The sequence below is a fragment of the Cygnus atratus genome, chromosome 12 (assembly GCF_013377495.2).
Source record: "Cygnus atratus isolate AKBS03 ecotype Queensland, Australia chromosome 12, CAtr_DNAZoo_HiC_assembly, whole genome shotgun sequence".
Taxonomy (NCBI): domain Eukaryota; kingdom Metazoa; phylum Chordata; class Aves; order Anseriformes; family Anatidae; genus Cygnus; species Cygnus atratus.
Window position 1 is genome coordinate 2,732,065 of NC_066373.1, and position 26,870 is coordinate 2,758,934.

The 26,870-nt window shown below is 59.5% G+C and overlaps 1 protein-coding gene across 1 annotated transcript; it reads left to right on the forward strand.

The window, feature by feature from the left end:
* The first annotated feature begins 15,859 nt into the window (after nucleotides 1–15,859).
* Nucleotides 15,860–24,590, forward strand: IRF8 (interferon regulatory factor 8). The gene is made up of 9 exons (XM_035543399.2): nucleotides 15,860–15,938; nucleotides 17,961–18,135; nucleotides 19,274–19,457; nucleotides 20,353–20,441; nucleotides 20,823–20,934; nucleotides 21,274–21,321; nucleotides 21,775–22,161; nucleotides 22,432–22,544; nucleotides 23,434–24,590. Exons 2-9 carry the CDS (start codon nucleotides 17,962–17,964, stop codon nucleotides 23,611–23,613), a joined length of 1,287 nt encoding a protein of 428 aa, XP_035399292.1. The 5' UTR covers nucleotides 15,860–15,938; nucleotide 17,961; the 3' UTR covers nucleotides 23,614–24,590.
* The last annotated feature ends 2,280 nt before the right edge of the window (nucleotides 24,591–26,870 follow it).

The following is a 26,870-nucleotide window of genomic DNA, read 5'->3' on the forward strand; positions in this document are numbered from 1 at the left end:
GTTTGACTAGTTTGTTGTATTTGAAGCACTGAAAACGCTTCAAATTGTCAGAATTCAAGCAGCAAAATCTCACCCAGCTCCGCAGGGGGATGTTGTTGAGCGTTCGGCCCAGACACTGCTTTTCTGGGGCAGGAATAGGTTCCTGGGAGGAGCGCTGCCTTTCTCCCCACCTCTTTAAGGCCATGTTTCTGGGACACAGCCAGGGGTCACGCTGCAGGGGCCTGAGCTACGTGTAAGGCAAGCAGATCCCAGCTCAGAGTCCCATAACAGCTCCAAAAATAGCTCGTCAGAGCTCCACGAGGCAGCGGTGTGGATCAGGAGGGCGTGTGGTGGCGATACTCCGCTTCTCCTCCCTGTGAAGGGAACCTGGCTCTATATTTCGGTTTCCCTCCGCCACTTTTCCTCCCCCAACAGCATGGGCGGGCTGCAGACCTCACCCTTGCCCTGCGCAGGCTCCAGGGGGGGAGAGAAGAACCCGCTGCGGGTCAGCCAAGCGCGGGTTTAGGCGCTGCGGAGGTGGTGCTCAGAGGGGCCAGCTGCGGCTGAGGGGCAGGGAAGCGACCGCCGCCCTTTGTGGGAGCGTCCCGGGTCTTTTACTGAGCGCAGCGGTCTGAACAAGGCCCGCTTTGGAGCTCAGACGCGGCTCGATGTTTTCAGGGCCTGAGCCGCGAAGGCTGGCGCCTCTGCTTGCTCTGCTCTGCCTGTGGCTGCCAAATTTCCCCCTCCCTTGGGCTACCCACCAACGCGTGTCCTGGCTTCCTGCAGGCACGCTCCTCCTGCCTTTGGCTTTAAAGCCGCCTCCAAAGATCAAACCCATTAAAACCGAGCTTTGGCTTCGGTCTCCTCGTTTCCTGGCCACAGGGCTCTCGTGGTTTTCGAGCCGTTTAGCTGCTGCGGGGGGGAGCCTGAGGACCTGCACGGCTCCTGATGGCCCCGGGGGGCTGGGTTTGGAGGAGCGGGGGTTCAGCGGGGGCTACGTGAGGAGCTGAGCTCCCCTTCGGCATTCTGAAAGATCGCTTCTGTGAAATGTTTGTGTCAGAGCGCAGAGAAGGACGCCGCAAAGAGGGACGTCGGGAGGGTGCCTGCAGCAGTGGGAAATGATTTTAGCTGCTGGGCTCGGGGAGGGGGGCGGCGGCCGGGAGATGTCCCCCGGTTCGCCCTGCCGCCCCAGCCGGGCTCCCGGCCACCCGGGGCCACCTCGGCTTCACCTCGCCGTGGATTGCGGACTCATGATGACTGCAGGGGTTTCTCTATATGAGCAGCTTGCTTTTTTCCTTTATTTATTTAATTTTTTTCATTCTTTATATAGCCTCTGACAGGCTAACAGCATTGATCTGGGGGTGGGTGCTGAGCTGCCAGATAAATCTCCTTTGAGAAGCGATGTTTGGAAGCGTGTGCTGGGATTATGAGCCCTACAGCTCGTCCTACCTCCCTTGCTGCAAGGAGGGGGAGATGGACTCATCCCCGCTGCTGTTCCAGCGGCGTGCCACGCTCTGTTTTTTTTGAGGTGAGTGCCTCGTTCTGCATTCTCGTCCCATTCCTGCGACTGGGAGGAATTAGCCCGACTGGGAGAGAAATCCTGCCGAGCTCACCGCCCGCACCAGCCCGCAGCATCCCGGAATGAAACCCGGCCCCGAGCTGGATGTAGCCCATGGGGGATACCGCGGGGTGCCCTGCCAAGAGGGGTGCTCCGTCCCGTGGCTTTGCGGGACGTGGGGGCTGCACGGGGAACCCCAGGCGCCCTCTTCTTCCCTCTCCCCAAAACACCGAGCCTCTGCAAAAGCCCTGGCAAGCCAGGGAGTCCGGAAGAGAAACCTGAGCCTCGCCACAGCCCCAGGTCCTTATTTCATCCTCCCCTGCCCTGCAGCAGCCACTGGCCCCGGATCCCTTCGCCCAGAAGCGTGCTGGCGAGGAGCTGGAGCAGCTCGCAGCGGGTGAGTGGGCTGAGTTTGGTGGGGCTCCGTGCGCCCCCCCTCCTGCAGTGGGGCAGGCTCCCCCCATCTGGGATTTTGGGGGGTGTTTATTTGCAGATAGCCCCGGATACCGAGAGGCCGCCGGAGTCCTGAAGCTGGGGGGAGAAAAACCATGGGGAGCGGAATGAGCAAGGTACTGGGAGGACTGGGGGTACTGGGAGGTACTGGGCAGGGCCCTTTTGTGTTATCGGGGGATGCCACAATGGTGCCCTAAACACGTCCGTCTGTACCTTCCCTTTCTCATCCCCCCTTAAAACTTCAAGCACTTAAGAAAGGGAATTTTCCCCATCCATTTTAAGGCACTGGTCCCTGTTTTATACCCAGGCGAAGAGCTCAGTGCCTCAGGGTGTCTAAAAAGCAGCAGCCGGCTTTTGATGCTCGTCCTCTGGGTGGTAATGCCCCGGCACCAACATCCTCGGGGCTGCTGGGGGTCCCAGGGGGGGTGCAGGGAATTTTTCCCCCCCTTGTCACCACCGGGACGTATCCGTGCCCGGCTGCAAGGTGCTGTGGATGGGCAAGGAAGGGGGGTTTTGCTGGTGCTTGGTGCTCAGGGCCGGTGGAGGGGATCGATTTCTGTTTGTACCCTTAAATAACTGCTCGCTACGTGCCTCGTCCAGTTTAAAATTAAACTCTGGGACAGCAACGCTGCAGCGCTCGGGATAAATTAAAGCCACCCTTGAGCCCTTTTTATCCCTCCTGGGTAATGAGGATGATAATTTCTCTCCATCCATCTCAGCACAGCTCTCGGCGCGTGGAGCTGCCGTGTCCTCCAGCACTGTCCTCACTTCATGTTTTCCCTCCCAGGGTATGAAATGACCCCGTGCGTGGCTCATCGGGTTCGCTACGCACAGTGGGCACCCCTGGGGAGCACGGGGAGGGGACCAGGGCAGGACGAGGAGCAGAGATGCTCTGGCTGTCACCCGGAGCTGTCGGGGAACCTTCCTACGGCCTCTCCAAGCAGGTTTCTCCTGCCAGAAGGGGGCAAAGGAGCCCAGCTGGGAGCCAACCCTTCCTTTCCGTGGGTTGTCGCACTCTGTAAACACTCCGAGCTGCCCCTTTTTCTCCTTTGTAAACCACGGCAGAGAGCTGGAGATGAAATCCGCGTACTCGAAGGCACTTACTGCAACATCTCGGCCAGAAAATAATCGTAAATATGCCGTGCTTTTGCCCATCTGTCCCCAGCTGGCGGAGGCAACCTTTGAAACCATTTGCAGGAGGAGGTTGCCGTAGAAAAGCGGAACACAACCCGCTCCCGGGGTAATGGGGTCCCCGCTGGAGCTGGTTTGGGACGAGCATTTTGGGGGCTCCAGCCCCCAGCGGTGCCTTTCTGCCTGCAGTGCATCCACAGGGCCAAATACAACAAGCCAGAGGCACCCCCCCGTCCGTCTCTCTGCTGAGTTTTCCCCAGCTCTGTGCTCCTGGAGGGGTTTTGGAGGGGCTCAGCCTCTGTTGCCTTCCTGCTAATGAAGGTGACACGTTGATTAAGTTTCTGGTTTAACATTATTTGGGTGTGTTTGCTGCCAGAAGCCCCAGTCCTGCAGACACTGGCGACGTGCACGCTCCTGGGCGATGCGCAGCGGGTGCACGGCAGCAGCTGGGGTTTAGGGCCTTGGGAATAAAGAAATATGGTGTGGCACGTGGAGGGACAGCTCTGCTCCTTGTCTCCTCGCAGGTGGTCACGGGTCTCTACCTGGGGAACATCCGCGGTGAGTTCACAGCCCTGCGAGCGCCAGCTGCCCCCGGGGCACGGGAAAGGGACGTCTGTGGGGTCCCCACAGCCGAGTGATGAGGACCCCGCTGGCTGGAAACCTCCCCTGTGTTTCAAATGGCTTGGCTTGGGTTGGAAGGGACCTTAAAGATCGTTTAGTTCCAGCCCCCTGAGAGGGGTTTTGCCGAGACAATATTTACAGCGGGGCCAGCGCCTGGCTTGGGTTCCATCCTGCTCCAGCGGAGGAATTAGGGCCGTCCTGGGAGCATCGCGCCACCCGGTTTGGGTATTTTTCACCCAAGGCTGGCCTCCCCGCATCACACGGGGCCGGGGGCGATGGCCGTGGGCTGCGGCGAGGGCTCGGCGGAGCAGCTCGGGCGGGAGGACGAGCTCTCACGCCCTGCTCCTGCTTCCAGACTCGGAGGACGGGGCCAGGCTGCGGAGGCACGGCGTGACACACGTCCTCTCCGTGCACACCGGTGCCAAGCCGGTGCTGGAGGTGAGCCTGGGGGCTCGGGGGGGGGCCTGCAGGGCGAGGCTGGGAGGTGGCAGCCGGTGCCCAGGGGACGGGCGCCCACCTCCCGCTGCGTGGCGGTGGGATGGCGGCGCTGCCTTGGCACCGAGCGGTGCCGAATTGCGCCCAGCGCTGGCAACCGGGTGGCGGCGGACCACGGCTGCCTCCCGGCAGGATTTTGGGGAGCTGGGCAGGTGGAGGCCGGGGGGTGCCCGGCCCCGCGGTGCTGCCGTGGGCAGGGGCCACGAGAGGGCAGCGGTGCCCCGCGCACGGCAGCGCCGAGGCCGCATCCAGCCCCGGCAGCGCAGCCGGAGGCAGGAGGGGGGTTTTGGGGAGCCCCCGGGCTTGCTGTGCTCCCCCTGCCCCGGGGCAAGCCTGTGCAGAGCACGGGGACCCCCCTCGATCCGGGACTCCCACCCCACTCGCCCTCCTTCGGTGCTGCTGTGGTTCTGCCGTTGGGTTTGGGGCTGAGAAATGAGGATCCCTAAAAACGTAGCGGTGGGAGGCGGGAGGCAGTCCTGTCCCGCTCCCTGTCCCCAAGGTCCTGGTGGCACAGGCAGCGTCGCAGCAGGCAGGTGGCACCCCTGGGTGCCCCCACCCCGTGTGGGGTGGCTGTGGTCCTGCAGGCAGGGCAGGTGAAAGGGTCTGAGAGGGGAAACTGAGGCGGGGGGGGGGGCTGTGGGGCGGGTGCAGGGTGCTCGGCCAGGTCTGTGCGTGTGGGTGAGCTGGTGAACACATGAGGATGAGCGACCCTGGGGGCTACGTTGCTCTTCTTGGTGCGGATCTGTGCGGTGTGCAGCTGGAGCTGGCCTTCGTCCCGGCTCCAAAATCCTACAGCAGGCAACGGGGACGGCTGGGACCCCACTCTCCTGGGACCGCCGAGGGCGAGTGCCACCCCTCTCTGCTAGGCAGCCCCAGCTCAAAACAACACCTCGAGCCTCTTCCCGGTGAAGGCGTTGGGTAATGGGGAGAGGAGAAGGAAGACGCATGAAACGGGGGCAGAGGAACGGCTCGCCCGGGGCCGGGTGGTGCAGCTGGAGCTGCTGGGGCGCAGGGCACGGCCAGGCGGGCAGCAAAACCGCACGGGCAGCGCGCAGCGGGGCTGGAGGAAAGGGGAACAGGAAAAGCATGGTGGGTTGAGCAATGTGTCAATCACGGCCCCCGGCCGGGGACCGCAAACCCCAGCGCTGTTCCCATGCGTGCAGCCCAGCTTCCCTCCCCGGGGCGGGATGGGGGCACCCGGGGGCCCGTGGGGAAAGCTGCTGGGAGCCCAGGTGGGCTCTGCGTGCGTGGCTTGGCGCGGTGGCTTTCCTGGCACGGTGGCTTTCCCCAGCACGGTGGCTTTCCTGGCGCAGTGGCTTTCTTCACCTCCCCAGGTGCCGGGAAGCCGCAGCCCATGGTGGCTCATCCCATGAAATCTGCTGCTGTTCGCTTGCTCGCGCCCGCGTCCCAGCTGCTCCCCACCACGGTCGCCTTCCCCTGCGTGCCGGAGAGCCGTGGTTTATCAGGGGATGAGGAACCCAGCTGGCATGCCATGGGGAAGGGCCGGGCATGCGGGTGGCACCTCGGCTTCATCCTGCGGGGGAGAACGCAGGAAGGGTGTTGGGGTGGAGGGGGGATGCTCGGAAAAGCCCCCGCGCCCTTCTCCTCGCGACGTGGGTCTTTCCAGCCTGGGAATGTCCCCGCGATGGCTGTGCCTGTCCAGCTCTACCCTTCACTCCTTCCCTTTGCTAATTACCTTAGATAATCAGCTTTTTCCAGCCTTCTCCTTTGGCCTGGGCTGGAGGGAAGGGAGGGCGGCTTCGGGTCGCAGTGAGATGAGGATGGGGATGGGGCAACCCCTGGCATGCTGGTGCTCAGCCGTGTCAGCCCCGTCTGGCAGGATTCCCACCTGTTTTGCTACCAAAAAAAAAAAAAAAAAAAAAGAAAAAAGCAAAACTCAGATTAAAAGGGGCTAATTTTAGCTCATAACAGGGAGGATCGAGGAAGCGATGTTTAGCTGACCTACACTGACGTGCGGCGGGGTGATTTATTGTGTATTAAATCAGACCAGGAGGAAATAACTCACTGATGAGGGTGACCTCATGAGTGCATGCTCGCACACGTTGTCCTGCCGGGGCTTGGCCGTCGCTGGAGGGGGAACGGGGACAGGGCTGGGGCTTGGGGAGGCTCCCGGGCATCGCTCGGTGCCTTCGGGTGCCTCTGAAATGCGGCTGGGGCCGGCCTGGTTCCTACCTGAAATTACAGGGAAGAGCTGGGGAAATCCTGCCTCTGAAAAATCCTGCCTCTTGAAAATCCCATTTTAGGCGGTTTTACCCCTAGAGTCACCTACTCCAAGGCTCACATAGAAAAAAAAAAAAAAAAGAGAGAAAATGGACGATGTTGTGGTTCTCCAAGGTGTTTTATTGCCGTAACTGCCTTTTTATTGCAGGACATGACCTACCTCTGCATCTCGGCCTCGGATTCATCCAGCCAGAACCTGTAAGTCCCCGGCATCCCCTTTGCCTCCCAGGGTGGCGTTTTGGTAGTTGTCGGTCAATAAAAGTCCAAATTCTGCACAGTGTACGCTCGGATCATTCACGCTGCAAAAACTTCCTTGGTGCTGAGCTTGGTGAAAGCCACGGCTCGTTCTCAGGCACTTAACGGTGTGTGTAGGGCCTAAATCTGATTTTCAGTGTGTTTGCAGTCAGTGGATTTAATTTTCCATCAAAAATCAGAACTATTCTAGCAGGCGGGGCTTGAAATTGGAGCATGCTTCGTTGGTGTGGAAAGGCAATGATTTGTATCAATTATACAATGATTTGTATCGCTCTCCCAGGTATTTTCCTTGAGAGATAAATGACATTTTTATTAAAATGAGTAACTTCCCCCATGCAAAAGGTAGATGCCCATAACTCCTTTAAGGATGCTCTCGAGACGAGGCGGTGCTGGGGCCGTGCTGGCTGCAGGCACTGCTTGCCGCCCGCTTTGGGCAACGGGCACCCGAGAGCCACCCCGCTGTAACCAGAAAACGGGTGACTTTGGGGAATTTATCTCGCCGATCCAACCCTAAAAGGGCAAAAGGTGCCCGAGCCGTGGCTGGCTGAAGCCCCGTTTGTGGAGGCGCTGCTTTCCCAGCGCCCTGGGCAGCAGCTCTGCGCCGCGTGCGGGATTCTGCTTGCTCACGCTCCCGCTGAGCAGAAAGAGAAGCTTTACAAGAAAGCCCTGCCTCAGCAAGAACAGGGGGTTGGGGTTATTTTTTTTTCCCTCTCCTTTCCTTGCTTTGCATTTGTGGCATGTCTCCCAAAAGGGGACAAAGCTGGCTGCCGGAAGGAAGACTTATTCAGGGAACTATTTTCTGCTTGTCGGTTTGCGCCTGGGGTTTCACAACCCCGGGGAGCCTGGCGTCCCGCGGTGCAGCTGCTCGTGACTCGGGGCTCGGCGGCTCTCGGCGTTACCAGTCCCGTGGGCTGGGACCAGTTGAGCTCTCAACTGGGTGAACGCCTTGGGAAGAGCCCCCTGGAGGGGTGAGGACGGAAGGGGGTGGCTGAATGTGGTGAGGACGTGAGGATGTGCCCACCACCAGCACGTCCCTACAGCCAGGTGCGGCCCTGCTGGTCCCAGTAAAGGGATGAAGAAGAGGACTGGGATTTGGAGCCGTGCGGGTTGAGTAGGCAGTGCTGGCACGCCCTGGGGGCTGCTGGCTGCTCTGTGAGGATGAACAGGACGAGGAGAACACCCCCGGGACACGCTTTGGGCCAAGAAAAGCCCCTGCTGCCCAACAGGAGCTGCTTCACTGCCTGCGGTTGTGGAGGAGGAGGCGCGTCTGTAGCCCACAGGGAGCGGTGGAGTTGACGTCTCCTTCCAGGGCCAAGAAACTAAATATTTTTATTACAACCACAGCTTCAGAGAATCCCCTCTGTCTCCTCCTGTTGGGTCTCGGGCGGCAGAAACCCCTGCTATTTTTGAATATGCCTTGGGTTGGTTTCTTAGAAGGCACCCGAGCCCTGCGCTTCCAGAGAAGGGCCACGAGCATCCCCGGCGGGCAGGCAAAAGGCAGGGGGGAGTTTTGGAGGGTTCTGCCTCGCTCGCACCGGGGAAGCGGCTCCCGGCCCCGGAGGGGGTCTCAGGAGGATGCCGCAGGGGCGAGAGGCGAGCCGCGGGGGCTGGCTTGTGCCTGAGCTTCTGAGAAAGCAGGAAGGCTGCGTGGGCGCTGCCCCGACCCCGTCACGCGGAGGCAGCAGAGGAAGTCCAGGACCCAGCACCCGCGACGGGGCTGACCAGGACCCCGGGGCTCGGTGCGAGCAGGGGCGGGCAGGATTTGTCGCAGACGTGTGTCAGGAGCCAAATGAGCAGCTCTGCGTGGGCTCTCTCCGAGGTGCTCTCTGTCCTCAGAGCAGCTTGCAGCATGCCACGCAGGAGGGATGAATATCGCCAGAGCCTCGTAACCCTCCTGTGCACACCCGCCTCCAATTCATCCATGTATAAAGAGCGATTTTAACCTGTTTTCCATCTCTGGGTCTTTATGCTCTCAGCAAAATGAGTGCCGCCCGTGCTGGCGAGCACCCAAGTAAGGGCTGCAGCTCAGCAGCCCAACTCCCAGGTCCCTGCCCCTGCTTTGTGCAGAAAACCCGCTGGTTAGGGTTAACGTGCTCCCTCTGCCCTGGCAGTTTCTGGTTCCTGGCAGGTTTCAGGAATGCAAGCAGCCGCCCAGGGCGAGCCCTGGCACGGGCACCTCTCCCCTGCAGGGTTGTTTTACTGCTGGGGTGTGTGTCCCATGGGTGCCGGGGGGGACTTCGCCCTGCAGGCAGAGCCACCAGGTCCTCCCCGGGGCTGGGTGAGTTGGTGGCATCACCCTGCTCCATCCCAGCGCCTTGGGAAGCAGGAAGTCCCCCAGAAAGCCTCTCAGGCCTTTTCCTTCCTGGCTGATGAAGACCGGTCCCTTCCTCTGGCAGGGAAACCCGCTGTGGCTCCCACCCTGCGGCGGCCCCAGGGAAATCCTGGGGAGGACTGCGGCTGCTCCGGGCCTCACCTCGCTGCCTCTCCCCCTGCAGGATGCAGCATTTCAAGGAGTGCATCAAGTTCATCCACGAGTGCCGGCTCCACGGGGGAGGCTGCCTCGTTCACTGGTGAGAGCCTCCAAATGGCCTCGATGCCCCGGTTTTGGGGGGAAAAGGGTGGCTGCCGGGGGAGGTGCAGGAGGGAGGGAGGGTCCCCGGTGCTCGCCGGGGCTGTGCAAGGGTTGCGGGTCTGGGAGGTGGGGGTGGGATCCCAAAAAGCATCCTGGGTATTGAGCATCAGTCGTGGTGGGGAGGGAAAGGAGATGAGGAACGGCGTCAGGGCAAGGGGATGGCCCATGCCCCGAAACCTGAGCATCCAGAGATGGACAGGGCAGGGGACACGGGGAAGTGGCCTGCCTGGGGCCGCCAGATGGGACGGGCACATCCAGTGCCACCAGATGCCATGGGCACATCCAGTGCCACCGTGCCCATGAGGCTCCATCCCCTACCCACGGCCGGGCAAGCATCCCCGGCCCTGGCAGGACGCGCCCCATGGGCGCCCCTCGTCGTGGGGCTCCCGCGGTGGTGACACCTCCTCCCTGACACCTCTCCCTCGCCCGTGCCAGCCTGGCCGGGGTCTCGCGCAGCACCACGGTGCTGGTGGCTTACCTGATGACGGTGACCGACCTGGGCTGGGAGCGCTGCCTGGCCGCCACCAGGGCTGCGCGCTCCTACGCCAGCCCCAACCCCGGCTTCCAGCAGCAGCTGCAGGACTACGAGAGGACCCTGCTGAAGGAGGTGGGATCCGCGCACCCACGCGCGCGTGCGCGCTTCGCTGGGAGGCACGGGGCGGCGGGGACCTCGTGCCAAAGGGTGGGCTCCGCAGCTGGGGCTCCCCTTGTGTGCGTCTGCGGGGTTTGCAAATAACCACGGCTGCTTTGCCTGCAGCAGTTGTGCAAGCAGCCCCAGCCAGCTGCTTGCCCTTTGCGCATGCCATTTATTACCTGGGGGGGTTTGTTTTTGCATGCATGCAAAAAACCAAAATGTGCCTAGGCATTATGCGAATGTGCTTGAAAAAGCTGCTTAAAGCCCCGGTGCTCTTGTTTTACTCAGGGTGCAGCTAGGGCACGGTGGAAGGGGGCGCAGAGGTGGTGCTGAGCTGGCACCAGGAGAGCACGGGGCAGGGGACAGGAGAGCGGGGAAGGCTCCTGCAAGCAGCCTTGGGATGCCTTGGGCGTCCTGGGATGTGGCAGGGCATCCTCTGACAGCGTGCCCCCTGCTTTTAGAAGCAGCCGAGAGATGGAGACATCAAAGTGATGATTAAAATAATTCTTTCTCCTCTTCTAAACGAGGCGCAGCATCGGGATTTAGCGGAGCAGCACCCTACAGGGTGGCAAAACCCCGATGTCCCCGTCTGCTGTGGCCCAGGGCCACCACACAAGGACAAGGAGCGTCTCGAGGGGATTTCTCTCCCTTCCTCCCAGGCCGGACAGCATGTGACAGTGGCCCAAGCGTCGGCCCCTTCCTGGCCGGGGAGCGGCGAGCGCTGTCACATGAGGGCCGTGGCCCTGCGGGGCTGTCACCGCCTTGCAAAAACGCCCGCGGAGGGGGGGAGAGTGGTCCAGGGGATTGCAAAACCCCCGGTGCTGGAGATTCCCTGCAGGGCTTCCCCCGGCCGGGCCAGCGCTCCCCAACCCTGCCCCGGCCACGTCCCAGTGCCCGCTGTGACACGGGGCTCGCCGTGCCCCCGGGGGCTCCTCCTGGGCACTTATTCCTCCTGCTCCCCAACGTTTGGGTGGCCTCAGCAAACACCCCTTGCCCTTCCCCTCCCCTTAGAGGTCACGTTTTCTTTGGGTTTGGTGGTTTTTTTGTTTTTTTTTTTGCCTTCTTGAAGTTTTGCTGCGGGCTTTGCAAACGTTTCCCAGGAAGTACCAGCGGCTGCGCCAGGCTGCGCGTTTGTGAGCCGAGGGGTTTAAAAAACGGCATTTGCTTTGCAAGGGCTGCCTTTTTTTAAAAAAAAAAAAGAAATGCTGCGTTCCCTGTGATGGCTTCATCTGGGGTGGCCAAGGCTGGGAACTCTCTCATTGTCCAGCCCCAGCTGGGCTTTAGCAAGGGGAAGCGTCAGGATTTTAGCGGCATGGATGGGAGAGAGGGCACGGACCTGTCCCCCTGCCCCGGGGTGTCCCCAGGTGCTCGCGTGCCACCACCGGGCTGCCTCCCGGCTGGGGCGGGTGCTCCTGGCCCCGAGCACGGTGGGTTTCGGGTTTGTGGTCAGCGCTGGAGGGGCTGGGTGCTGAAAGCCAGCACCTGGCAGCACAGCGGGGCGCTTCCCGCTGCGCCCTGCTGGCTCCGTCCCTCCGAGCTGGCCGCTGGGTGCCAAATCTCGGTGGCCAGGCTGCTCCCCCCTGGGACCTTCACCCCTGTGGGTGCTTTGTCACCGCCAGCACCACGCACGGATGCGTGCCCCCCACCAGTGCACCACAGCCCAGGCTGCGAGGCGCAATGATCTCTCCGTGGGCACCCAGTGGCTGTCCCGGTGGTGCCTCAGCCCCGGTGGCCCCCAGCTGGCTGCAGAGCAAGCAGGCGGCTCCAGGCGCTGGCCAGGAGGAGGAATCCAGTCCGGCCTCTGGGACATCCACCCTGGGAAGCGCTGAGGTTCCCAGCCACTGGTTTCTAGCGAGGAAGTCAGCGCTGGCCCCCACCCCGAGCAGCAGCGGGGCTTCCTGCCCCCGGCGCGCAGCTGCCGGTGAGTCCCGCCATCGGGGTGAGTGGATTTGGGAAATCCAGACATTCCCACTGGAAATCCCCCCTGCCCGAGCTGACTTTCCCCAGCTGCAGGAGCGGCGAAGCCACCGGAGTTGCTCTCAGGCTTTCTCCTGTCTTTCCCCCGGTCCCGGGAGGCCGGAGCCCCACTGCTGTTTGGGGGCACCTTGTCTGGAGGCATCGAGGCCGGGGCACGTGGGAGCTGCTGGCCCCCAAAACCGGGGGTGTTTTAACAGCCCCCTGCCTCCCTGAAGCTGATGCCTGTCCCAGTGCTCCCAGCTATTGAGTGCTGGCCCTGCTGGTGGCACCCATGGGTGCTGCCGGGGGCCGGACCCTCCACCCTTTTCCCCCTGCAGCTTTCCCATCCCTGCCTGCAGGCTCCGTGCGCTTTGCGGAGCGTTTCGCACCGCTGGGCACAAGCCAGCCCTCTCTGGCCGCTCCTCCCCGTGCGCCCTGCTCGCTGGGTGCCTGCTCGCTGGGTCCCCGCTCCTTTTGTCAGGCTCCGAAGCTGTTCTCACGCCCGGGGCCGCAGGCACAGCGGCTCCAGCCGAGCTGCCCTTCCCTGCCCACGCTTTTGGGCACAGATCCCGCAGCTCCGTGCCGCGGCGGTGTCGGGAAGCCTTTCCACGGGGCCATCTCCTGCTCCGAAGCCGCCTCCGGATCTCCGCCGGGTGCCAGCTGGCCCCGGGCCACCCGGACGCGAGCGGAGCCTCTGTGGGGACGGGAGAAGGGCTGCGATGAGCAAACCGCTCTGCAAACAGCCCTGCTCAGCCTGCAAGAGCCGACCTGCCCGCGGCGTTTGGGGCCGCGAGACCGGCCTGCCCCGGCGGGGAGAAAGCGTGGGGACGCTTTCTTTCTGGTAACTCAGCCCCACGAGGAGCTGAGCAGCTTCCTGGCAAGGGAAAGTGAATAAAGCTGCCGGAGGCTGCAGCACGGGGGGGAAAAAAACGGGGCTGCTGCCAGCTCTGTGGGTCTGGGGTGCTCCGAGGGGCTGGCTGGTGTTTGTGTAGGGCTTGGTGCAGGGGTTGCACGTCTCGTACGATGTGTGCACACTGCATGGCGTGGCAGCTCCTGCAGAGCAGGGACCGGTGCCGTGACCGTGTCCTGGTTGGGATGCCCTGCCTTGATTTAGGGCTTTGCACCATGCCGGGGGGGTGGGGCCGGCACAGCCCCCGGTGACCCCTGCACCCCCGCCTGGCTCTGTCCCAGCAGTACCGCGCCTGGATCCGCCGGGACTACGGCAGGAACCCCTTCAAGGACCAGGAGGAGCTGCAGCGCCTGCTGGCCCGGCAGGAGCAGGGGGAGCCGCAGGGGGGGCGCAGGGAGAGCTCCTGGGCCGCCCCCCCAGCTCCCACCCCCCCGCTGCCCCCCAGCCGAAGCCGGCGGATGAGCAGATGAGCAGCCAAATGTTGGCCCCGGGGCTGGCAAAATTCGGTATCCACTTTGCCAGATGCCTGCGGGGTGGGGTGTGGGGGGGTTCACAGCACCACGGTGAGCCCAGCTGAAGGGCTGGAGCTGGGGGGGAGCAGGACTTGCAGCCCCCCCTTTGGCTGCTGGCTCCGCGTGGCTCACTCCTAAGGGATGGGTGGCATTGCCCCGAGCTGAACCCACGGGGACGGGGAAAACTCCCACAGAAAACAGCATCGGGCTCCGTGCCCGAAAAGGAGAGCTGCCTTTGCTTGGGTTGGATTTTCCTGCTCCAGCCCCACCGTTGGCTGAGGTCCGTCCGGCATTTCCTCGAGCCCCCCGGGGGAAATCGGGGGCTGCTGGACCTGCCTGGCCCCACCTTCCCCTGCAGCCTGGCCCCGATGTTCCTGGCTGCGAAAGAAGCCGACTGCTTATCACGTTGGATGCTGGTGCTCTCCAGCAGCCTTTTTAATTCCGGAAGGCTAGCAGTGCCTTCCTTGCCTCGGGCCGAACCCCTAATTCACGTTTCCAAAATGCAGGCTCCTTGCTTGCTTTTGGCCAGGGGAGCAGCCCCACATGGGGGCCGTGCAGGGCTGGAGCTGCTCCGCTCTGCCTCTTGTCCACCGGTCCCAACGCATGGGAGGAATAAATTGTTCCTGAGCTAAATTTTTCCTGTTTTCCATGTGGGGGAGCCTCACCCTGCATTAAACCCTTTCCAGGGTCCTTTTCGCCCCGGTCCTTTATTTGCTGTGGATTTCCAGCCACCCCCCATCTGTCCATCGACACAGACGCTCTCTGTCCCAGCAGCCCTAAACATCGAAATCTTCCACGCCATCCTTTGTATTTTTTTTCTATAATTACTTTGCTTAGCTTCTAAAAAGTATCTGGTCTGCGACCTGAGAAAAAAGAAAATGCATTTAAAATATTTCTGGGAATTCCCTTAATGACAAATTCTGGGCACTGGAGTCTCCAAGGATGACAAAGTCGGGGACAACATGCCAAGCTTGTCCGAAAGGGGAGGCTGATTTAAAACCATAGGAACGGCTGCTCCTGCCTCCGTGCGTTACTGCTGGGAACAGAGGGATGGACTGACACAACCGCTGCGCTGCTGCGCCCTGATTCCCATTTTCTCCATGAAAACCACCGGAAAAATTAAAACTTTTAAAGACCTGCTGCTCAGCCGTAGCATGCGGGCTCCTGGGAGAAGAATTCTGTGTTTTTTTTTTTATTCCCCCCCATTTTTTCACACAGAGGATAGGGTTCATTTGGCTGTCTGATATCCTGAAGCTGCCACGGTTTGTACGGGGGGCTGGTGGGAAGCTGGGCAAACCTTGCAGGTATCGCCTTTAGCGCCTCAGATAGCATTTTAGGAAGCAGAAAAATGGAACCGGGGCGCAGGAAAACGAGAAGAAAGTCGGTTTCTGGTGTCAATAGGAAGTCATCGGAGATACGAGATAAGCAGAGATTAGAGGTGCAGTAGGTGCGATAACCTCCGAGCCGGCGCTGCGTGCGGCCGTTTCAGCACCCATCCCGTGGCTTCTCATCCGTCCCACGGACGTCCCGGGATCGCAGCGTTTCCCCCAAATCGCCCCGAGCTTCGGGAACCGCGGGGGACGCCCCCAGTAACTGCAGCACTGGTGTCACGGCAGGGTATTGCCCACGGCGGCTTCGCAGCAGCGGCTGCTGCCCGCAGAGCATCTCCTGCGCCCGGGACGTGCCAGGACCGTGAACGCCCAGGTGATCCCGGACCCAGGTGACCCCGGGCACATTTTCCCCTTCTGGCCCACGGCAGCAGCACCAGCGGTGGCTGCAGCCCCGCTGCCGGTTTCGCCAGCCCACGTTGGTCGTTTCTGTAATTCTCCCAGCGTGTCGTTGCAATCGCTTCCACGCTGCCCCTGAGGCCAGAGGGGGTGGGCACCGGGGACCTGCGCCTTGGCCCCGTATTTTCACGCCCCCCCCCCCCGCCCACGTTCCCCATCCCTCTGTGTCCCCCCGGGGCCAATTTTGGTGTTTTTTTTTCTGAGAAATGCGAGCGGGAGCTGGTAATTCCCCTCCCCCCCAAAAAAACCCCGAACCCTCCGCGGGCAGGCTGCGGGAGCCGCCGGGGCCTGGCGGCCGGGTGCGAGGCCCGCCGGGACCGGGATCGCGATCGCGACGGCGATCGTGACAGCGACCGGGATCGCGATAGTGAGCGGGATCGTGACCGGGACCGCGATCGCGGCCGCGATCGTAACCGGGATCGTGACCGCAACCGCGACCTTGACCGATATCGTGACCTCGCCCGCTATCGCGACACTGATCGCGACAGCCCCGCTCTCTCTCCCGGCGCCGCCCCGCTCCGCGGCCCTGATTTCCCGGAAAGGCGCGCGCTTCAGAGAAAGCGGCGCGAGCCCCGCGCGCGCCCCCACTGGGCGGCCCCTCATTGGGCGGCGGGGGGGGACGGCGGCTTCCCATTGGGCGAGAGGCGAGGCAACGCGGCCGCCCATTGGCTGCGAGGCGCGGGGGCGGGGCGGGCGGCGGGCGCGCCGTGCGGGGCGCTATAAGGGCGCGCCGGCGCGCCGCGGAGCGGGTATCGCGGAGCAGGGTGGCGGCAGGTACGGGGTGGGGGCGTTTATGGGACCGTATGGGGGCTTTAACGGGCGTGTTGGGGGGCTTTAGGGGCGTGGGGGTGCGAGGGGAGGGCGGGGGTCTTAGGGTTGCACAAGGGTGGGGGTTTTAGGGTTACGGGGATGTAAGGGGGTGGGGGTTTTAGGGTCGTACGGGGATGGGGGTTTTAGGGTCGTGGGGTGCAAGGGATTGGAGTTTTAGGGTTGTGGGGGTCCGCGGGGATGGGGGTTTTAGGGTTGCATGGGGATGGGAGTTTTAGAATCGTGGGGGTGCACGGGGAAGGAAGTTTTAGGGTTTAGGGTCATGGAGGTGCATGGGGAAGGGAGTTTTAGGGTCAAGGGGGTGTTCGGGGATGGGAGCTTTAGGGTTGTGGGGAGTGCAGGGGATGGGGCTTTTAGAGTTGTGGAGTGCAGGGGGGTGGGAGTTTCAGTGCCACGGGGGTGCACAGGGAAGAGACCTTTAGGGTCACGGGGCTGCGTGGGGATGGGAGTTTTAGGGCTACAAGGGGTGCAGGAAATGGGGTTGTGGGGGTTTTAGGGTGCTGGGGGTGCAGGAAATAGGGCTATGGGGTGCTGCAATGGAAGGTTTTGGGGTGCTGGACACCAGGCCTGATGCTGAACAGTTCTGGGCTCCTGGGTGCTGCTGCCCCTGTTGCTCCATGGCAGAACCCTCTGGGCTGGCTGGAGCAGGTGGGGTTCGGGTGGGGGCAGCGAGGTGGTGGTGGCGGCTTGGGGCGAGGGGCTGAGGCAGCCTCATGCGGAGGAGAGGCAGGGCCCGGCCTCTGCTGGTGCTGGGAGCGGGGTTTTTAGAAAACGGGCTGAGTTAGAGCCCTGTGTTACCGAGCATCTCTGAGGGGGGGCTGTGTGTGCCCCTCGTGTCCCCGGGGATGAGCTCCTGAGGGTGCTTTGGGGTGTGTGGCTCTGCTGTGCCCCCCCTAAAAGCAGGGCCTGCGGTGCATGTCTGTGCCTTGTGGGGTGGCTGTCATGGAGAGGGGACAGGAGGTGGTGGCATTTGGCTGGTGCGAGCCCCTGGGGAAGCAGGGACCAAGTCCCTGTGCTGGGAACATCCAGGTCTTCTCCCCCGAACCCTCCCGGACAGGATGGGTCCGGTGCTGGGCTGCCAGAGCTTTCTCACGGGTGCTCGGCCAGGTTTTTCTGCTAAAAACGAGCTGAGAGCAGCAAGGGTGGCCTGAAGCGAGGCCACTTCACCCCCCCGGGTCCGTCAGCGCGGCCGCTGGTCCTGGCTTCGAGAGGATGTGGTCGCGCGGCCCCGCTCCCTGTGGTGACCCCGGCTGCTACCTGCACCCGTGGCCGGTCCCCAGCCAGCAGAGCTCTGGGCTCGCTGTTCTCACGCTGGCTGATGCCTTCATCCTCCTTTTTTATTTTAATTCTTTTGTCCCTAGCTGTAGTGGAGGGGGCTGCCTGCACATGCGGCGTCCCTTGGTTAGGTGGTGGCACAGCCCAGGGCTTTAATTTCCAGCTGCGGGGTTTGGATGTGACCCATCTGCAGCCAAAGAGAGGAGTAATGGTGCCAAGCCAGCCTGCTGCTGTGCTCGGGGCTTTGCTTGGAAGCTGGAGGAAGGGTTTGTAGCAAATCAAGGAGAATTCCTCTAAAATCGCCTCTTTTCTATCACGAAAAGAGAGATTTTAGGTACAGACGGGCACGGGGGAGCTGCTGGAAGCTGTCCCCCCTCAGGCAGTGCTGTTCCAGCTGTGTGTGATACACTGGAGCACAGCGGGGCTGCTGTTACCAAATTGCTGTCTTCCTTTTTATTTTCCTGCTTGGAAATATTGCAGTCCCCTGGCTCTCCAGGGTAATCACCGCTCAGGTGCGGGACTGCTTGTCCTAATTAGATGCAGCAATTAAGACCTGTCTGATAGCCCAGCTGCTGTTAGAGCAGGCAGGGGGTGCGGGGAGGCTGCGCTTGCGGTGCGGACAGACAGATGTCCCCGTGGGACGGACAGACCCCCCCCCCCCCCGCCCCTCTGACGGGGCTCCCTCTTGCCCAGGATGTGCGACCGCAACGGTGGCCGGCGGCTGCGGCAGTGGCTGATCGAGCAGATCGACAGCGAGCTCTACCCGGGGCTCATCTGGGAGAACGAGGAGAAGAGCATGTTCCGCATCCCCTGGAAGCACGCCGGGAAGCAGGACTACAACCAGGAGGTGGATGCCTCCATCTTCAAGGTAGGGTCAGGCGGGTCCCCCTCTTCTCCGTGGCTCCGGGCTGCTGGTTTTTGTTGCTGACCCACCTGCAGGAGGGAAATGGCCTTGGTGACTGGGTATTTCACTGCTCTGCTCCTTGCAGGAGGTGCCTCAGCACCTTTGATCTGTGTAGGATCCCCACAGGGATCGTTTGAGGGAGGTCATTGCTTTTTGTCAAATGTTAACGCTGGGTTTAGATTTGTTTCCTGCATGTTCCCATCCGATGTGAGAGCCCAAAGTGCTCTGTGACCTGCCCTAAGCTTCCCATCAGGTTCCTTCTGAAAAGACTGGATTAATTAAAAAAAAAAAAAAAATGCTGAGGGAAGGAAGGAAATCCCAGCTTTTTCCCCAAAATGTGAAGTCCCTCCTCTCTGAGAAAACTGGAAAATTCAGTCTTGAACTAGAATGAACCAAAAAGGTCAGGGTCTTCCCCGGGAATTCCCATCCTTCTGCCCCCATTTCCGTCTGTTGCTGTATCCGTCCTGACGAGGTCTTTCGGGGCAGCGCCCTCAGCGCCTAGCTCAGGAGCAGTGGGATATGAGGCTGGCAGGGCTGTGCTGAATTCAGCCACCTGAGAACACATCAATATGGGTAGCTTTGTATATATTTGTATGTTTTTATATGTAGTATTTTATAATCTCCAGTAGTAAAAAGTACTCTCCCACCTCTCATGAAAGCACAACTGGTGTTCTGATCTTAAAAAGAAACCAGCTGTCAGGTATTAGCCAGAAGCTGGAAGACAAGGGTTATTTTGCTGTGAGTTTGGGTATTATTAAGAATATCGCTGGTTCGGATGCGAATCCTCACGTCGGTCAGCACAGAGGTGAAGTTGCATGTTTCAGTCTTGGCTCTGAAGCTGGGCTGTAAAGGGCAGGGGGCCGAATCTGGGTCCTGGAGCTTGGTCGGTGGCTGGCACAGACTGGGAGTGTGTGATAATATTTAAGTTTTTAGGATTTTTTTACATCAGAGTGTGAGGTGGTCCACTTCCCACCAGCAGATGTGCCTGAGCAGGCTGCAGCTCAAAAATGCTCTCTGCGGTCCCAGCGCATTCATCTCTAGGACCAAGGGGGTTTGCAGAGCTTGCACGGAGGATTATTTTCTATTTTTGCTGTTTTTTTAGGCTTGGGCTGTTTTCAAAGGAAAGTTCAAAGAAGGCGACAAAGCGGAGCCGGCCACCTGGAAGACGCGGCTGCGCTGCGCCTTGAACAAGAGCCCCGACTTCGAGGAGGTGACGGACAGGTCCCAGCTGGACATCTCCGAGCCCTACAAGGTCTATAGGATCGTCCCGGAGGAGGAGCAGAAATGTGAGTGCCCTGATGAGGGCACAGGGCCAGGCGCAGCCCTGGCTGGTGCTGACCTAAATTTGAACGGTGCTTCCTGGGTTGGTGGCGTGGGGCTGGCCCCACAGCTCGGGGACGTGCCCTGTGCCCCTTTTTGGGGCCGGGAGGTGGGGAAGGAGCTGCTGGGCTGGCAAGGAGCACGGGTGGGTTTTCCCCTTGCTTAGGAAACGGGGAATAACTGGAGCATCGCGTGAGCTGCTAGGCTGTGACGCACTAGGGACAAACCTGAATCCTCCTCCTGCTTTTGGGGCTGGTTGAGCCCCCAAATCCTTTGTCCTCCTGCCACACACCCTGGCAGGGAGCTGCAATAAATCCCTTTTCTTGGCACTGATGAGATTAACAGCAGCTCAGCAGAGCAGTTGTTGCTGTGATGTCTGGTGCGGCGCAGGTCGCGCTAAGTATATCTCTACTTGTGGTCAGGCATGTGTGTGCTTTTCCTTTTTTCTTGCAAGTTTTGACTTAAGAACAAAAAAATCTTGCAGGAAGCCTGCCTTTAGCATCTCCTCTCCTTTGTGTTCACACGGGGCCCGTATGCAAATGGCGCTGCAGGTTCCCACCGGCAGCAGGGCTTGGGGGGGGAAAAAGGAGAAGCAGCAGCAGCCCCGGTCTCTGGGGTGCTCTGAAAAAACCCTCTCCTGTGCTCGAGCTCCCAACCGAATTTGGTTAGCCTTGTTTGTAGTCACCGTGTGCTGGTGCCATTCGTCATGAGCTGGTTTTTGGCCCCAAAACGCAGCTGCTGGGGATGCGCCAGGTTGCTGCGGTTCTCGGTTTGGTAACTTTCGCGTGGTGAAGGGTTTCCAAAAGCTGGCGGTGAGGCGAGCCGTGGGTGCCCTGCCTGCATCCCTGCCCTTCTCCGCAGGCAAAAGCGGCGTCGGGAGCGGGAGCGGTCTGACCGATGTCGCCGACATGGACTGCAGCCCCTCTGCCATCGACGACCTCATGAAGGAGGTGAGCCCTGAGCACAAGGACTGGTCTGAGGTTAAACATCCAAAGATCTTGGGAACCGGCCTCGCGGGTGTTCTTGCGGCTGTGCTCGTCTGTCCGAGGTCTCGCTGCGGTTGCTTGTGAATGGCGCGTGCTTTCTGCTTGCATTTGGGTTGTGCAGACGTTTGCTGGGGGCTGCAGGCTTCTCGTGCCTCTGTTCCCCTTCTCGGAGGCTCTCAGGGCGTTATTTGGGTGTACAGCCTGGGGAATCCCACTCTATTCCTAAACAAAAAGCATTCACGAGTGTCTCTGAGTCCTTCTTGCTTTGCCGCATTGGGTGTGTGGGGGCAGACCTGCTGTGGTCCTGCCCTGGCTGATCTGACCGGGCTTCCTGTCCTCTGGCAGCCCCACTGTGTGGACGAGTACCTGGGCATCATCAAGAGAAGCCCCTCGCCCCCCCAGGAGACCTGCAGAAACCCGCCGATCCCAGACTGGTGGGTGCAGCAGCCCAACCCCAGTAAGTAGCTGGTGGCACGGGGGGTGTTTAATGGGAGCCAGCTTTTTGTCCAGGGCAGTGACTGCAGCAAGGGGTGGTGCAGGCTCCCTCTGGGCAGCACTTACTTCATAAATTTGTTCCTTAAAAATGCTGGAAGTGCTAACTGGGAGCACTGCCGTGGCACTCAACAGTGCAGCATTCCCTGCACAATTTTAAGTTCAGTGTTTTCAGAGTCTTTTCTGGCTTGTTGGGAGGGGAAAGCTTGGGGGTGGCAGCTGGGGACTGGGGTTTGGGAAAGGGAGGTGTGCTCGTGGCTGGAGCTGAGCGCATCTCTGACATCTCTGCTCTCTCTGCCCACAGCTCTGCCCCTGATGAACGGGTACACTGGCTATGAGCAGCATCATTCAGGTGAGGCAGCTCCCATTCCCCTGCGTGCTTCTGGGCTCTGGCCATCACAGTCCTCTCTGGAGCTCAGCCTTGCTCATGTGCATATGTGCCGTGGTAGAAAGCTGTTCTGGTGATATTCCCTGCCTTGCAGGAGGCTTTGCTGGGGTGTCCTGCAGGGTCAGCACGCTGAGTGTGACTGTATCCTGCCTGCAGCCACAGCATGGGGCTGTCCCAAGGTGCTGGGACCAGGTGCCCTTTGGCGTGGAGAGGTTCCCCTGCAGTGGGATAAAGGGGTTTGGGAACTGGAGCTTTCATGTGCTTCCAGGCTGAGTGCTGGAGGTGTCCTCCAGCAAGTAAGAGGTCTCCTCCAGACTCTCCCAGGGAATTCTGCAGCTCCCCAGGGATTTGGGTGCTGGAGCAGGGAGAGTTTGGCTGCTCCTCCTGACGGGCTGCGTGCCTGTCCTTCCCTTCCAGGCTACTCCCAGATGGTGATCACCTTCTTCTACGGAGGGAAGCTGGTGGGCCACATCACCACCTCGTACCCTGAGGGCTGCAGGATCTCGCTCAGCCAGCCCTCGGGCCCCAGCGAGAAGCTCTACGCCCCCGATGCCCTGGAGCACGTGAGGTTCCCCTCGGCCGAGGCCATCCAGAATGACCGCCAGAAGCAGATCACCAAGAAGCTCTTCGGGCACCTGGAGCGGGGGGTCCTGCTGCACAGCAACAAGCAGGGCATCTTCATCAAGAGGCTGTGCCAGGGCAGGGTCTTCTGGAGCGGGAACACCATGGTGTACAAGGACAGGCCCAACAAACTGGACCGGGACGAGGTGGTGAAGATATTTGACACCAGCTTGTTCTTCAGAGGTTTGTAGGAGCATTCCCTTCCCTTTTCATCCTCTCTAGGGTTTTTTTTCAGTTCTGCCCCAGGTAGTCTTTACCTTTGGAGCACTTTGGGGTTATGATTGGCCATCACCGAGTGGTCTGAATTAATAACTGATCATAGAGGATCTGGGAAGGAATGTGTGGTGTTGTGTAGTAAATTCTCTTGAGCAAGCACCCAGCTTTGTGCTGGGGCAGGGGCAGGGTGCTAGGTCCCCAGGCTCGCAGTGTCTGACCATGCTCCTCTCCTGGCAGACCTGCAGCAGTACTACAACAACCAGGGCCGCTTCCCGGACAGCAAGGTCATGCTGTGCTTCGGAGAGGAGTTCCCAGACGCCACGCTGAGGTGTAAGCTCATCCTTGTCCAGGTACGGTGGCTGCCCTTCAGAGCTCCTGGCACTGAATTTCTCCTCCTTGCTGAACCACATTGCTTTCTCCTATAAGACTCTAGTTTCATTCCCTGGGTGGCCTGAACATTGGCTGATCCAACGGGCTTGTCAGACCCCTTGATCTGGTTAGATCCCATTTGCAAGTGAAGCCTCCGCATAGCGTGCAACTCATAGATCTCCTAGTGGCTTAGAAAAGCTGTTTTCTGCCACCTTTCTGTGCCTCTGCTTTGCTCTGCTGCTTCCTCCTGCCCCTGCCTCGTGGCGCTGGGACCTCTGCCCTCTTCTGTGAGGAAATAAATCCCTGGAATGGCTGTATTTAAGTGATGGCCTGGCTGCAGGCCTTTCCCTGGAGAAGTTGAAGCAGGGGTGGGAGCCCAGAGGCAATGCCTGGGGCATTTCTGGCATCCACACCCCTCGGGCCTTCAAGGTGCTCATAGCAAGGACACGAGACCAGGGCATGGAGGGTGTGGGGTGGGCACTGCAGGCCCCTCCGAGCAAGCAGAGACCCCACTGAGCCTCTGTGAGGACCTGGAGGGGATTTATAAGCTCAGAGCTCAGTCCTGCTCTTCCCTGCCCAACTTTCTGACTGGGCCACCTCTTGTCTAGCGCACACACCTGAGGCAATCTGCATGTGTGGGGATGTCACCCAGCCCATTTTCTCCTCCCCCATTATAGAGGACCTCCTGTGACACATGCTAGGGGCACTTGGGACAAGGTGGCTTGTGGAATTTGGGCCTACTGGCCTGGCTGGACGTGGCCACAGCTCCTCTGCTCTGCCCCCTGTGCTGTTCCTGTGGTGGGAAGGCAGCAGGAGATGTCCGGGGATGTTCCTCTTCCTTCAGTGTCCTCACAGCTCTGTTTGGCCTAGGTGGAGCAGCTGTGCCTCAGGCAGATGGTGGAGGAGGCGGGGAAGGCCTACAGCAGCAGCAGCCCCCTGGTCCCTGTGGCTGACGAGACGCAGCACGAGCAGGTGTACAGGATCTTCCAGGACATCTGCGGCCCCCACCAGCGGCCCCTCTTCAGAGAAAACCAGCAGATTGCTGTGTGAGCTGCCTCCTGTGCTGGTGTCAGTGGTCTAGGTTACTCCAGGCTGGTTTGGTCCCATTACTGCCCCAATTCCCCTTTTGGCAAGTTGGTTCTTGTTCTTTGCTGTTCTCAGTCCGGAGTCTGTATAAACACAGCAGTAAAAATTGCCATGAGAAAGTAAGCTGGATGCCCAGCAGCAGTGCTGGGGACTCTTCACTGATCACAAAGGCTCTTGTACCAAACATGACAATCCCTGTGTCACTGTAGTTAACAGCAGGGGAGGTCAGAGCTCGCCATGCTTTGTGTTGCCTGTCTGTGAGCAGTACAGCAGAACTGGAGCTCACAGCTGTAACAACCTGCCCCAGCCATCTGCCACCTGGACCTTGCTCAGTATAGTGTTTTGGAAGGAGGTAACTCTTGGAAAAGCCTTAAAATTCTCAAATGTAGTAAGTTCTTCCCAGAAATAAACTCCCCACCCCCCCCCCACCCCTCCCAAAGTGTTTGCAGTCCTGCTGAAGGATATGGTATGCCTTCTGAGGTGAACCTCCTCAAATTCTTGTTTATTTTTGTCATATGGTTTATATTTTTATCTGTAATATTGAAGTATTTTGAAATTTGGAAAGCAATGCAGAGATTATATATGTAAATGTTGAATATAAGAATGTAGAAATCCTTAATTTTCATAACCAAACATGGAGTATGTCTTTTATTTTAAAGATTGCAGCATAGTGTTCATAGGTTGGCTTCACCCTCCTGAATGCACGTGTTGGTCTCTCCCAAGCGTGACCAGGCAGCAGCATCCATGTGTAAATCCTCATTAACACACTTTGTGTGCCCAGCGCAGGGGAGCTGCTTGGGCGTGGGGCTTGTGCCTTGCAGCTGCTGCAAACCAGGACCATGCATGTGCTATAAGGCTGCATATTTATTTTATGCCTAAACTTTTTGTTAAATGTTTTTGTAATTTTTTATCTGCCTGCGATTAAAGTGCTATATTTTGTATTTCTCTTGTGATGTTTTTGCCACCCCACTCATCGCAAAAGCAAATCTTGCAGGGGAAGAGCCTTATATCTCCTATTTGTTCATGCACAAATCTTCCTTGTGGTGTGGGGTGTGAAGTTCTTCTGTCACCTCCCTGCTCTGTAACTGCCAAGCTTCAGCTGTGGGGCAGGAGAGGAATGAGCCAAACCATGGTATTGCAATGGAAGGAAGAAAGGGCACCACTTGATTGTTTAAGGGAACATGAAGATATGTCCCTGCCCATCTTCCACAGCACTGACCTGGGTACCCACAGCTTTCAGACCTGGCCCTTGATGCTCTGAGGCAATGGGAAGGGGTGGTCAGTTGTGGTCCTGCTCCTCATTGTCTGTGGGGGCCCTTCCCCAGTGTACCTCAATCCACCTTTCTCATGGGGACGGGTCTATCTGAGGGTGGTTGTGGCTGTCTGGGGAGAGCCAAGGGCAGAAAGGGTCAGTCAATGTTGTAGGAAGGGTGCCTGAGTATGCACCATCACCTGCCTTTCTTACAAGCCTGCTTTTTGGGCAACAACACAAGAAGCCCTGGACCTTATTTGGTTTGTATCCTATGCCCCAGGGAAGGACAAACATCAACGCACTGCCGTGTGCTCAGGGTTAGCCCTGCCAAGGGCTTTTTGGGGTGATCATGGGGGCAGCAGCCTTCAGGTCTGACCCCAGGATACTGGGGTTCATGGGCACTTGTGAAGGGGGATGCTCAGATCCAGGCAGCTGGAGACCGAGTCCCCTTGGAAAGGGCAGAGGAGACTTGCAAAGCTGTCCCCTCTGCTTGGGTATTAAAGCAGATCAGCCCCTATTCATTCAGATTTGAATTTTTATTTTATTTTTTATTTTTTTATTCATGATAGAGATTCACGAGCATAAATGTGTGGTCATGGCACAGGTATGGTGAGGTCCCTGTTCTGCATGGGGTGTGTTGACCAAGGCTCGCCTCTATGCCAGGTTGTTCTGGCTGCAGGGTTTCTATCTTTTTTTGGGGTAAATAGCTCGGCCTTCCTTGAAATAATTAATTGTTCAGCTGTCATGGGACTTGAAGCTGACCCTGTTGCATCCTTCCCAACTGAGCACCTACAGCCTGTCTCAGTTCCCCTGTCCCAAAGAGCAGCTTATCTCACACGCAGCTTACCTTGCAGCACCCGAAAGTGCTCTGAGATGACAGACCCAGCTGAAATGTGGTTATGAGTTAGGGTTAAGGGATAGCTGTCCTGGGCATGGTGTCCTGGGGTGTGAGACCCCTTTGGCAGTCTGTCCTGCCAGGCCATGTGAGGTGGGTATTTACACTACACGTTGGCTAAATTGTGCATTGGGCCCCTGTGTTGGTGGGATGCTCACGGTACTCTCTGTGCCCTTGTGCACAACCCTTGCAGGCATTACAGCCTGTAGCTTTGGTGTGTGTGAGGAGAGGGCTGCAGACCAAGATTTCTGAGGATGAACCAGTATCCCCAGTGCAAGAAAGTCTCCAGCTCCTAGTACTGGTACGGCTCTGGCTTATGGGATGCTTGGTCACGGAGGTGGGTGGTGGGGGACAGCACCATTGTGTGTGTGGGGCGCAGCACCACCAGCATGCACACCCCAAGTCTTTCTCTGCTCCTTGGGGCCATTGTGGTGTCTCCCTCGAGGTTTAATCCCATTTCAGTCCTCAGAGCTCGCCAGCCCAGGGATCAGCATGTTGGCACATAACATGGTTTTGCTGCCACCCACATCAAGCTAGCAAAAACACGAGAAAAAGGGGCAGCCTTTCCCCTTTTCTGGCAAGCTCTTTGGAGCAACCAGTCCACCCCAAATTGCTCATCCCTTCCCCAGGGAAAATTTCCCCCTGGTGCATGAGGGAGCCTCCTCTCCACGGGCGAGGTGCTGGAGGAGGAGGCAGGTCGGGGGCAGTGGGAGCGAGGTGCCTGCTCAGCTGCGATGGAACAACACGTGCCCACTTGTGAGACACATGATGGGCCGCAGGCTTGAACACCAAAACACCACTTGCGGTTTCCCCAGCTGTCCTGGAGCAGGTCCTTCCTCAGAAACCACCATATTGTGCTCGCCTGGAGCCACCTGCTATGTATTCAGGGCTCTTTCAATTTCCACCCCAAGACCGCGGAGGAGCGGCGGGGAGCAGCAGTACCTTTTGCTGGAGCTGGTTGTGCAGTTTATTTTTAGTGTTACCAAAGTGCCTCAGAGCCCAGGGTGCGGTTTGGGACCGCTGCTGCCTCTCGCTCCGTAAAACCTGCAGCACAGCTCCCACCCCAAACGGCTG

Coding starts and splice junctions, on each gene's coding strand:
- IRF8 (XM_035543399.2), top strand. CDS start 17,962: ATGTGCGACCGCAACGGTGGCCGGCGGCTGCGGCAGTGGCTGATCGAG. Junction 21,322..21,774: donor CTATGAGCAGCATCATTCAG/GTGAGGCAGCTC, acceptor CTTCCCTTCCAG/GCTACTCCCAGATGGTGATC. Junction 22,162..22,431: donor CACCAGCTTGTTCTTCAGAG/GTTTGTAGGAGC, acceptor CTCTCCTGGCAG/ACCTGCAGCAGTACTACAAC.